The following is a 12,814-nucleotide window of genomic DNA, read 5'->3' as shown; positions in this document are numbered from 1 at the left end:
GCAACTCACTAACGACCATGAAATTCGAATTGAAAAAAAGTTCAAATTTTAGTCAAGTCCGCACAATATCAAGCAAATTAACCCAAAAATCAGCAGTTTGATTTGCTGGAAAAAAAAATTCAAAATTTTAAGAATATATGGGATGCAAAAATAGGATACACTTATGTCAATGCTGAAAATCTTAATCAATTAGTAGAATCAAACCCTTAAAATCAGCAAAATTTATTCTGGGATGAAATTTCACTCTATTTAAGAATGTCAAAAAGCTAACACAGACACGTTCATAATCACAGAACTCGGCCTTTGTTTCAATCCTTAAACAATGGCCGGGCTGCAATGTCTCAAACTTTCCTTCGTTTTATTTGTTCTTTATGTTTTAGGTCGGATGATAGGTTGTCATGCTTCGGATCAAGAAAGGAAGATTTACATAGTGTACATGGGAAATCTTCGCGAGAACGAAGAATCATCTTCGACGTACCACTCGAACATGCTTCAGGATGTTGTTGACAGCAGGTATCGTAAACTTTGTGTGAGATTTCCCATAAACTAAAGATACGGGATTGGAAGAACAAAGATTAAAGTTTCGTTTTTTTTATCGTCATGTTTCTCGAAGGTTTCGAGGTCAATCATTAATCAGAAGTTACAGTCGGAGTTTCAACGGTTTTGCTGCTTACCTCACACATGAAGAGCAGGAAAAGTTGGCAAGTAAGCTTCCGTTCTCTCAATTTTCACATATTTTGCTTTCTTATTCCTAATGCTAAAAAGCGAATGGATCTGTAAAATGAAAGCGCATGTAATGTTTCAAAATGAAATCCAGGTAAGGAAGAAGTGGTATCAATTTTTCCTAGTGTAGCTCTTCAACCACAAACAACAAGATCATGGGATTTCACGGGACTCCGTGAAAATGCTCATCGAAATCCAACCGTAGAGAGCAACACAATTGTTGGGGTCATAGACACCGGAATATGGCCTGAATCAAAGAGTTTCAATGATAAAGGCTTCAGCCCTCCCCCCAAGAAATGGAAAGGAGTGTGTAAAGGAGGACTAAATTTCACCTGCAACAAGTAAAATCCCTTTTCTCACTGTCGTGTCTTTCATATTCTTGAAATTTTAACATTGCATTTTGTGCGAGCAGCAAAATTATTGGAGCCCGGTTCTATAACTCCTTCATGCCGTCTGGAAATGATTCGGCTAGGGATATAGAAGGACACGGATCTCATACAGCATCAACAGCAGCTGGAAACGTGGTTAAACATGCCAGTTTTTATGGCATTGCTAATGGGACTGCAAGAGGAGGGGTACCGTCAGCCAGAATCGCCGCATATAAAGTTTGTTACCCTGATTTTGGGTGCGCGTCTGAAGATATATTAGCTGCATTCGATGACGCTATAGCTGATGGAGTTGATATCATAACTGTCTCTCTTGGAAACCCTGCGCCAGTTGTGTTGGAGAACGATGTGATTGCCATTGGATCACTTCATGCTTCACAAAAGGGTATTTTAGTTGTACAATCAGCAGGGAATTCGGGTCCAGATCTGGTTGGAAGCACTGTTCCATGGATTTTCACGATTGCAGCTAGCACTACTGACAGTGGTATCATCAGCAAAGTGGTTCTTGGGAATGGAACTACAATTGAGGTACACGTTCCTAAAAATATAATGATCATTTCTAACTTTATAAGCTCCCATTTTGATGCAATTTTTCCTAATCTTACAGGGAAAAGCCATCAATCCTTTCGACTTGAAGGGGAACAGTTTTCCCTTAGCATATGGAAAAGAAGTATCGAGCACATGCGACGACCAAGCTGCTAGGTTATTTAATTTAGTTATTAAAATTTTTACCATTGTTGCACCAAAACATAGACATAATTTTAATTTCCTGTTTGGAAATTTTAGGAACTGTGTTGCAGGGTGTCTAGATAAGAGAAGTGTAAATGGCAAGGTCGTGCTTTGCAGCCAATACAATGGCATAGAAGAAGCTTTCAGAGCTGGAGCAATTGGTTCTGTTGTACCGTCGACAAAGGCACCTGATGTTTCTTTTGTCGTTCCCTTTCCAGTTTCTGGTTTAAGTATACCAGACTTCGATGACTTACAAGGCTACTTCAACTCCACAAAGTACATCCTGTCACGTCTCATTCAAAATTTGAATATATCGGGTATGACTATATTTTTATTAATCAAAATTCGATGCAGAAATCATACGGTGGACATACTCAAGAGCGAAGTTGTGAAAAATCTTGATGCTCCTTCCGTTGCTTCCTTTTCTTCAAGAGGCCCAAATATCTTTTTTCCTAATATTTTGAAGGTACATAGCAAATAATTACAGACATTACAGTGTTTTAAAGTATATATCTATAAGGTAATAGATGAATGGTATTGTACATGCAGCCAGATGTGACAGCCCCTGGAGTTGAAATATTAGCAGCATATTCACCTTTGAATTCACCTTCAGGATTTCCCCAAGACAAGCGATCCGTGAGATATAGTATATTATCCGGGACATCGATGTCTTGCCCTCATGTCACTGGCGCGGCTGCTTATGTAAAATCATTTCACCCCAATTGGTCACCTTCTGCGATCAAATCAGCTCTCATGACAACCGGTAATCAACTTGTTCCAATGAGTGAAATTTAAAGATTCTAGTCTCATCATTGCGTTGTATGCTAACTGCTGTTTTTCCCTTTCATCTCATAGCATGGAGAATGAATGCCACAAAGGATTCAAAGGCAGAATTTTCATACGGAGCAGGCCATATAGATCCTGTCAAAGCTGCTCACCCCGGTCTTGTGTATGAGATTTTACATGAGGATTATATCAAATTTCTTTGCAACTCCGGCTATGATGCGTCACGGCTTAGCAGAATATTCGGAATAAGCATCCGCTGTCCAGATGAGAAAACATCCAACGACTTGAATTACCCCGCAATGACCTTCCGTTTCATTCGTAAAACAAGTAACAAGAGTGCAACATTCTCAGCACAGTTCAACAGAACAGTAACAAATGTAGGATCCGCAAATTCGACATATAAGGCAATTACCAGCCGTAGTTTGGATTATAACATCACCGTGAATCCCAGCATTCTTAAATTTAAAGGTCTTAATAAAAAACAATCATTTGTAGTGACTATCAGAGGGAAGATGAGTTCCAAGACAAAGTTAACATCTGCATCATTGGAGTGGTCTGATGGTGTTCATAGTGTCAAGAGTCCAATTGTGGTATATACAGACGATTTATTATAGTTCAATTTGTATCTAAACCAATAATAAATGTTTTATTACATGAATAAGACAAAGATTTCTTTGAATTCTTACATTTGTGGGCATGAATGCTTGTCTTTCCCTAATGTATGAACTTATGATATATAGTTGATACCTAGTTAAGGACAAAGCTGGATAATCTTATTTTGGTTTTTTCAAATACATTTCCACTAACGACGGTCTCACGAATCTTTCTCTGTGAGACAGGTCAACCCTACCGATATTCACAATAAAAAGTAATACTTTTTCATGGATGACACAAATAAGAATTTACTAACTATGGTATGAGTATAGCCAGATTTTATATAAAAAGTCAAATAAGATAGCCAAATAAAAATTTGGAAGAGATGTTTTTGTCCAAAAAATTTTCTAATTTTGAGTTTTTATTCATTAAATTTTAATATTTTTTTTACTATATGCACTTACTTTTAATTTTTTGTTATTTTGGTCAAATTTTTGAAATGATGTCAATTCAGGATCTTTTGATGTCATGTCAGCAGTATTTTTCGATGTAATATCAGCACTCCGACATAATAAGACTAACATGATGGAAAGGAAAAAAAAAAGTCAAGTTAGTGCCTTCAAACAAACTTTGTAAAATTGGTGAACCAAAACCTAAAATAGAAAAATGTAATAAATTTTTGTTTTCCTTAAAAACAAATAAGAAATCACATGTAAATAAAATTTAAAACTCAGATATTATGTTAAGTAAATAAAAGTTTTGGTGATATGTCTTCCTCTAAACACTTACATCGAACCTAATAAGCGGTTTCAGAATTTCTTGACCTATGAACCTATCAAAATCTATGGCATCATTCACCAAGATTCATATATTCTCCAAAGAGGATTTTGATGATTGAAATATCAAGATGCATGTTCATATAATTGCACAATACAATGGTATGTTGTGCGTCATTACGAATGAGCCTATCAAGATTATGAAAGTCAACATTGCAATTGCCATTTCTGGTGGAGCACCACAAATAATTGAGAAATATATATGTCAGATCGGACTTCTGATTATAAGAATAAATTAAATATGGAAAATGTGCCAAAATACATCTTGTACAAAACTCTAGACAATAATGCTTTTCGTAAGATCAAGATATGTTCAATTACAATGGAATTTTATGATCAATTGATTCAATTTTGTGAAGGTAAAGATCAGACAAAGGGAACAAGCTTATTGTTGCAACGCAAAAGTTCGAGAACATGAAAATGAAGGCTAAATCCGACAGAGTACATACCATGACATACATCAGACTTCCAACAGCTAAAGCATATAGAACACTTTCATTTCTTCTTCCTCATCTTATATAATAGGGCTCTTCTTTGAGTTCAACTTGAAGTGGTTGGCAAGAAGACATCCAACCACTTTGGCCCGCTCTATGTTGAACCTCTGAAGTACCTTCTCAATATACTTATCCTGCGACAACCAGGTCTTTTTGTCATATATGTCTTGATGGATTCGCATACCAATAATTCTTTTTGTTTGCCCCAAGTCCTTCATCGAAAAACTCTTGCTTAGTTTTTTCTTTAGGCCTTTTGATGCATCACTGTAGATGGTGAAGTTTTTCCTTCATTTGGTAGTATTAATACTGGAGTAGAGGCAAGTTTCTTTTTCAAAGTTTAAAAGATTTGCTCACATTCTTCGCTCCGTTGAAGTTTAGAGTTTTTTGTGTGAGTTTAGTGAGGAGTATGGATATTGTAGATAATCCTAGCCATCTAATTTCAAGAAATTTCGAATTTCTGTCACTGTCTTTGGTCTAGGCCAATCTAAGATTGCCTCTACTTTCTTAGGGTCTACTGCTACGCCTGCTTCCAAGATTATATGCCCCAATAATGTGACCTTTTTTTAAGCATAAGTCACATTTCTTGAATTTGGCATAAAGTTCTTTCTATCTTACGGTCTAAAGAGTTACGAAAATATTTTCATTCTGGACTTCTTCACTAGGTGAATATACAATACTATCGTCGATGAACACCACCACAAACTTGTCAAGAAATGGTTTTTACACCCTGTTCGTGAGATACATGAATGCTACTAGAGCGTTTGTTAATCCGAATGGCATTACCATGAACTCGTAATGTACGTACTTTTTTCTAAAGGACATCTTCGGAATATCGTCTACCTTGACTTTCAGTTGGTTTCCTGACCTTAAATCGAGCTTGGAAAAGACCATAGCTCCTTTGAGTTGGTCAAACATGTCATCCTTAGAAGTGGCTACTTATTCTTGATTGTGACCTTATTCAGTTCCCTGTAATCAATACACAATCTTATGTTTCAGTCCTTGTTCTTTAAAAAAAGGACATGAGCTCCCCACCGAGATGCACTTGGTCGGATTTGTTTCTTATCCAACAATTCTTAGAGTTGTTCCTTTAATTCTTTCAATTCTGCTGGAGTCATTCGGTACTGTGCTTTTGAGATCTGTGTAGCTCCGGATATGAATTTTACTTCACGGTTGGGAATTGTGCTACGGAATTCTTTAGGAAAGACATCCAAAAACTCTTGTATTATCGGGATCTCCTCTAATGCAAGTGTAGTTTCTTCCTTTACCTTGCTTATCATAGCTAGGTAAACTTATTCTTCGCTCATCATGCCTTTCAATGTCCGGGGCAGATAGAAGGGATTTATGTGCCTTGAATTTGCCATGATATGCAACTTCCACCTAGTTTGGAGCCCGTAGTTTGACGTTCTTAATACGACAATATATTAAAGCATGATTCTTTGCTAATCAATCTTTTCCTAGAATGGAGTTGAATTCCACCATGTTGAGTTGAATCAACTCAGCTTGGAATGTTTGTCCACTAATACAGACTTTGCAGTTCCGATGTACCATGTGTGTTTCAATTGTTTTACTAGTGGGAGTTGCTACTCTAAAATGTTCAATTGTTTTATTAGTGGGAGTTCCCACAATTGAAGCATGTACCAGACTTCCTACGGCAATCCCCAAGATGGGGGCTATTGCAGGTGGGACACATCTTTGCCTCTTGGTAGGTTGTGCTGGACGAAGCACCTTTGAATGACCCACTAAACTGATTTGGTCTTTTGAATTGCAGCTTCTCTTGAGAAAATTTCCCAGTAAGAGATCATATATTCTTATTCTCGTCCTCCCGACGCTTGATATCTGTCTCAGCTCTTATTTTTTCTCCTATAAGATCAAAAAAGATCGTGGGTTAGTAAACTGCTAATGATGATTGGATACGGCTAATCAGACCACGCTTGAACCGATGCATTTTCAAGGTATCATCCATGATAGTGGGAGCATAGGTTCCAAGATATTTGAAATTTGAGGTATACTCCACCACAGACATGTCCAAAGTTTGAGTGAAATTTTTTTAGCTCACCCAACTTCTATAATCTCACTTCAGCTAGGTAGTACTGTTTCAAGAATACCTATCAAAATTATTGTCATGTGATTGGTCTGGATGCTGGCATAGCTGGCGAGACTGTCTTCCACCATTTGGCTGTTTTTCTTCTAAAAATAGTGTCACCACATCCACCTTGAACTCGTTGGGAATCTCGAGTAGACGGAGTTGGTTTCCGATATTTTTGAGCCAATTTTGGACGACCTCGAGGCCCGAATCTCCTTTGAATTTTTGAGCTCGATTCTTTTGGATAAACTCGTAGTGATACTTGACCTCATGTGTTTGAGGTCCTGGCAATGGTGCGGATTTTCATTGGTGTTTGGGTTTCCCAACTCTTGGAATGTGGTAGCCACAATGGTTGCTATAGTCGTAAAGTCATAATGATCACAAGTCATAGTGGTCCAAACATGAAATCAATGAAATCAATCAATGATTAAACGAACCAAGTAATCTTTTTATTGATTCCAACGATAAGAGAATGCAATACAAATCAAAGTTTTAGGAAGCGAAAAAAAAGTTAAATAAAGCAAATGAATTATAAATCCTTATTATAATCATTGATCAAGACAAATAAAATGGTTTAGAACAATTCAAAATGATAAGGATATGTTAAATAGACCGAGATTAGCATCAATCAAGCAATTTTAAGTATTTCGGTGCAATACAAGGGTCGATCGAGATTTCTCGAGAAATTTTCGAAAATTGGAAAGTTTGGAGATTTTGATATAGAGGAATATTCTACATCATGAGGTTTCTAGAAAATTTTACGGAATCGAATTATGAGTTTCCTACACAAAGTTAAGTACTCTACAAGATTTTCAAAAATTGGAGCGCAACATAGGCCCTGAGGCGCTAGTTCCTTGAATTTCCTGCGGTGAGGGGCCTTCTAGTGACATTGAGGCGCATGTTCCTCCAATTTTTGGCGCTGAGGCTCTTGATGTGTGCATTTTCACAAAACAAGGTGCTAAGGCTCCCGTTGTCGGTGCTGAAGCTCCTGTTGCTCGAATTATAGGCGTCGGAGCGCCTTTCTTGTGCAAATTCTCCCCAATTTCTCCCAAACAAATTATGCACCTGGAAGCTCTAATGCCACTTAATGTCAAGCCCTGGATGGGGGTTAGTAGACACCAGCAATATTTCACAATCACACAATTTGTAAACATCGTAGTAATTAAATATCCAAATCAGTCTTTTTCATAAAAATATATAACCGTCTTTACAATGCGATTCAAAACAAAATGTGGAAACGAGTTATAAACTTAACAAAATCGAATTATTAAATATGCTTGATCTTGAACGGATTCTTCATCACCAGCCCGAAAACATGGTTGCTCATCCTCATCTAATTGCTCTTCATTCTTATATGGGATCTAGAGTAAGGGTTGAGTGTTTGGGGAAACACTCAGCAAATGGGGGCCGATCATGCATAATAAATTACAAAGATACATATACGTATACAAAATCAAAGTTTTCAATTATGAACATGTTGAATATAACACGAACAAAATACAAACATAGTATTGAAAATCATCTCATTTTTTCATTATATACTGATCAATCCCCTATATGTTACTTCTATAAGGAACGAGGCCAAATAAAAGGTTATTATATCTCACTATATCAGGACTATATCAAATTAAATCAGACATTAGAATTTTCATTGTCATTTCTAACTAAAATCATTACAATGCATTTCAAATAATTAAAAATACTTTCGAATATCATAACTAATATCGAATAACAAACGGATTTCATATCAAATATAAACGAATATGTATCATGCGATCGAGTTTTCGAAGACAAGTTTAATAATTTTTTGGAAAACATTAAGCACACTTATAAAAGAAAATATAAGTGTGCAAACTTAATAAAAAAATATACATACAAATGCCCACTTGTCTTGTTTTCTTGCTACTAAAATGTGGACTATATTGTTTGGAAGTAACTCTGAAGTAGACAAATCCTTGGAAAACGACTTTTCTTTGAGAACTCAAAAATGGAAAGCAACTTGGACTGGATTTCTCGAAAAATGTTGCTAATTGAAAAGCCACTTGCTTGAAAATATGGAGGGATTGCAACAGAAAGTCTCTTTCTTGCATCCAGTATGACCAAATTTCTGCAGCCTTTGGAGAGGAACTTTGTGTGGTTTTTCTCTTGGACTGAACCATTATTTATAGGCCAACGTGAGCAGCTGAAAGGGCAGCTGCTATAACTCATTCAAGGCTGATAATGGCTATTGAAATGGCTGTTACATCTCATTTTAATTCAGATTAACATGCCCTTTTAATTAATCTAATCTAATCTAATCTAATCTAATATCTAATCTAATCTAATCTAATCTATCTAATACTATTATAAATATATGAGTTTGAATTGTGAGCTTACTATTTTACCATTTCACTTATTTTGTAATTTGTTATGTTCATGAGGTCATTTAAGTCATTTCCTATGTTAGTTTAATATGATCATTAATAGTGTACTTAATTCAATCAAAATAGTTATTAATTTGATTTTACTTTTAAATTTAATTTAATTACATGTTACATATTTAAAATAAAAATTTAATATCTATTTTACTATTATAAATATATGATTTTCATTTGTAAACTTACTATTTTACCATTTTGTTTGTTTTATAATTTTTCATGTTCATGAGTTTCTTTAACTATTATAAATATATGAGTTTGAATTTAACTATTATAAATATATGAGTTTGAATTGTGAGCTTACTATTTTACCCTTTCACTTATTTTGTAATTTGTTATGTTCACGAGGTCATTTAAGTCATTTCCTATGTTAGTTTAATATGATCATTAATAATGTACTTAATTCAATCAAAATAGTTATTAATTTATTTTACTTTTAAATTTAATTTAATTACATGTTACATATTTAAAATAAAAATTTAATATCTATTTTACTATATAAATATATGATTTTCATTTGTAAACTTACTATTTTACCATTTTGTTTGTTTTATAATTTGTCATGTTCATGAGTTTCTTTAAATTATTTTTTACGTTAGTTTGATAAGATTATTAATAGAGTACTTAGTTAAAGTATTTATTATTTTAATTTTACTTTTAAATTTAAATTTAATTACTTTAATTATATATTGACATCAAATTCATATAAAATTACTATAATAATGTTATAAATTAAAAAAATTGTTAATATTTCGAACATTAAGGTAATAATGGGAAGACGAATGGAGATGAGTGAGGTTGAATAAAATTAAATTATTAATAAATATTAAGATCATATAAAACATCTTTTTCTCATTTAAAATAAAGATATTTATAGACTACTTATATATCAACATAGATACACGATTGAAAGAAAATGTTTGTATGTAAGTGATTCCAATGCAAATATTTAAGCATTTAGTCAATTTCGATATATGATGCTAAAAAAATATCCCTAAATAATATCTATTAAATATATGACTTTCATTTGTTAGCTTATTATTTTACCATTTTTTTTGTTTTACAATTCATCAAATTCATGATGTTATTTAATTCATTTTTTATGTTAGTTTAAAAAGATCATTAATAGTGTATTTAACTAAATCAAAGTAATTATTATTTTAATTTAATTTTAATCAGTTAAATTTATACATTGCAGTCAAATTCATGAAAATTTCTACCATATTAATGATAGATAATAATGGGAAGACGAAGGAAGATGAGACGGACTGAATAAAAATAAATTATTAATAAATATTAAGGTCATATAAAACTTCTTTCTCTCATTTAGAATAGAGATATTTTCAGATTCTTTATGTGTCAATTGAGATAAGTGAATGAGAGAAATGTTTATATGTAACTGATTTCAAACACTGTTTTTAAGTCATTTGGTCAATTTTTTATATATGCTGCTAAATAAATATTACTAAATAATATGTTTCATTTGATCATTTAATGTTCTTGCAATGAAATCAGTTTTTTACCCTAACGTTAACAAGTTTTATTGTTATATGTCATTTGTGTTGATTATGTTCTATGGATGTCATATAAAATGTCAATATTTCTCGAAGAATAAAATCATTTTCAAAAAAAAAAATTCTTCAACTAGAAAAAGAAATACATGAAAAACAAAGTGTACACAATTCTCATTCTATTTATTATGGTATGAGAACAATTCTAAAGTTTTGTGGACATAATAGATCAATTTTGTGAATTTTTAGTAAATTGAGACATTGAGCCAGTTGCACTTTATTTCCTCTAATATTATCTCGATATATTCCAATGTGGCTAAGATGTTGTTTTTGTCTCTTTTTTAGTCAAAGTGGCTAATCAACTAATTCATAATATATAAGATGGTAGCATTGAAAACTCTTCGCCAAATAAATTCACTTAGCCAAATAGTGAAATACAAATACAATTCTACAATATTTCATCAAATTAATATTGACTATCATAAAATGCTCATGAAATCTAAACAGTTGTATTATTAGATGAGATATTGAATAAAACAAATACTTTTATCTACATTTGAATGATATCTCATATGCATATCTTAATTATGTTATTCATGTCTCTTCTCAAAATTTTTAAAATACAATAATTAATTTTGATTATCATTCCACAAGATATAAAGATCGAGCAAAACTTGCACTATGGAATCCTTAATAAAAATATGATTTTGTATGCTCGAAAATTAATCGCAAGTGCACGATGTCAAGTTATAGTATAATGTACGCGAGTACGAGTATCGTTCCACTGAAGACTGTATTTTGCAATTATCATTTTCAATTATCAAATCTTTAGCGATGAAATTTGAATGGTTGTTTTTTACTACTAAAATTAAATAAAAACTCAATAAACAAGTCAAGAATTAAATGCTGAAATATAAACTCTAAACCACTTAAATAGATTTCAATGAGAAATGTATTTGTTGGGAATTTTAGTTCACCTACCCCTCGTTAATTAATTAATTTGTTCGATAGTGATGTATGCTTCCGACAGGATTTCCTATTCAATTGAACACGTCCTCTCGAGTTATGCCAAACTAATTCTACTCAATGAAGTAATTAAATGTCTTTAATTATTTATCAAGAGTGAATCGCATATCGATCTATGAAATCCTCTAGTTTTCGCCCGACCGAACTATGACTATCGGCGCGTATCCAATTTCATATGTCTGCGTAAATTGTAGATCCACGGACTATTCTACTCGTTCTTATCACAAGCTATTCTCTCGAACTCACTCGCAATATAAGATTATTATTAAAGTTAGCTATATTTTAATAATTATAATGAAAATAGTAGCATAATCAAGAATAAATCAACATCAACATGTGAATTAACCAACTCAAAGTTCGGGGTAGGATCCCCTTAAATCCCAAGAAATATTGTAAATTAGCTACTCGAATTCATAGTGAAAATAAACAACACAAAGTTTAAACGATAAATTCTAAATTAGAAATACTATATTTGACGAAAATCGCGAAGAACGATGCCTGGAAATCTTCGAATCTTCAAGTCCAAGCGCAAAATCCTCTCCAAGGCTTGTGGTGGCTGCTGAATAATGTCTGAATCCTCCCAAAATGGTCCATATCCAGAAATAAGGGAAGAAATCGGCCAAGAAATCTTTCCAAAATTACAAACGCACCCGGGCGCACATGATTTTTCGCCCGGGCGGATGGCTTGCGCAGATCTTGTTTTAAATTTTTAATCGAAGCGCCCGGGCGGATGACTTTCGCAAAAATTCCTTTTTCCTCACACCTTGCAGAAGCCCGGGCGGACATGAATATGCGCCCGGGCGGATGACTCTTGAATTTCTTCAGTTTATTCAAGAATTTCCTGCATTTTCACCCACGAGACACATGAGTAACAATAAAACATAATATACGCCAAAATGTCACAAAATGCATGCAATCTAAACGATATATGCAACACAATGAGCTATCACATACTATGAAAAACACGTAAAATCCACCTATATCAATTATAAACAAAATGTAAACTCGATAGAAGAACATTTGTTTTGTTTCAATGAATAATATAATATTATGTTCTAGACACAACAAATGAGATTGAAACTATATTATCCCCATGATATGATGAACGCAATCATTATTACAAAGCTTCTAAAAAATGACTAACGAGATGACTTTCCTGAATTGCATCAAATTAAACGAGGACATTGTTCTAATATATAACAATTTGAATAGATTTTCAAGTATTATTT

At 33.4% G+C, this 12,814-nt stretch overlaps 1 protein-coding gene across 1 annotated transcript; it reads left to right on the top strand.

The window, feature by feature from the left end:
• Positions 1–288: 288 nt before the first annotated feature.
• On the top strand, positions 289–3,254 carry LOC140983468 (subtilisin-like protease SBT4.3). Its single transcript, XM_073450532.1, has 9 exons — positions 289–513; positions 614–705; positions 818–1,064; positions 1,136–1,637; positions 1,717–1,811; positions 1,896–2,114; positions 2,193–2,304; positions 2,388–2,601; positions 2,694–3,254. The coding sequence occupies exons 1-9, from the start codon at positions 323–325 to the stop codon at positions 3,236–3,238; spliced, it is 2,217 nt and encodes a 738-aa protein (XP_073306633.1). The 5' UTR covers positions 289–322; the 3' UTR covers positions 3,239–3,254.
• The last annotated feature ends 9,560 nt before the right edge of the window (positions 3,255–12,814 follow it).

This window comes from Primulina huaijiensis, chromosome 8 (assembly GCF_012295235.1).
Source record: "Primulina huaijiensis isolate GDHJ02 chromosome 8, ASM1229523v2, whole genome shotgun sequence".
Classification (NCBI taxonomy): domain Eukaryota; kingdom Viridiplantae; phylum Streptophyta; class Magnoliopsida; order Lamiales; family Gesneriaceae; genus Primulina; species Primulina huaijiensis.
The sequence above is the reverse complement of the archived record's forward strand: the minus strand, read 5'-3'. Positions and strand labels throughout refer to the sequence as shown.

Excerpts from the sequence above, each read along its gene's own strand:
- LOC140983468 (XM_073450532.1), top strand. The coding sequence starts at position 323 with ATGGCCGGGCTGCAATGTCTCAAACTTTCCTTCGTTTTATTTGTTCTT. Across the intron at positions 2,115-2,192 it reads GGCTACTTCAACTCCACAAA|AAATCATACGGTGGACATAC; the intron begins GTACATCCTGTC and ends AATTCGATGCAG. Across the intron at positions 2,602-2,693 it reads ATCAGCTCTCATGACAACCG|CATGGAGAATGAATGCCACA; the intron begins GTAATCAACTTG and ends TTCATCTCATAG.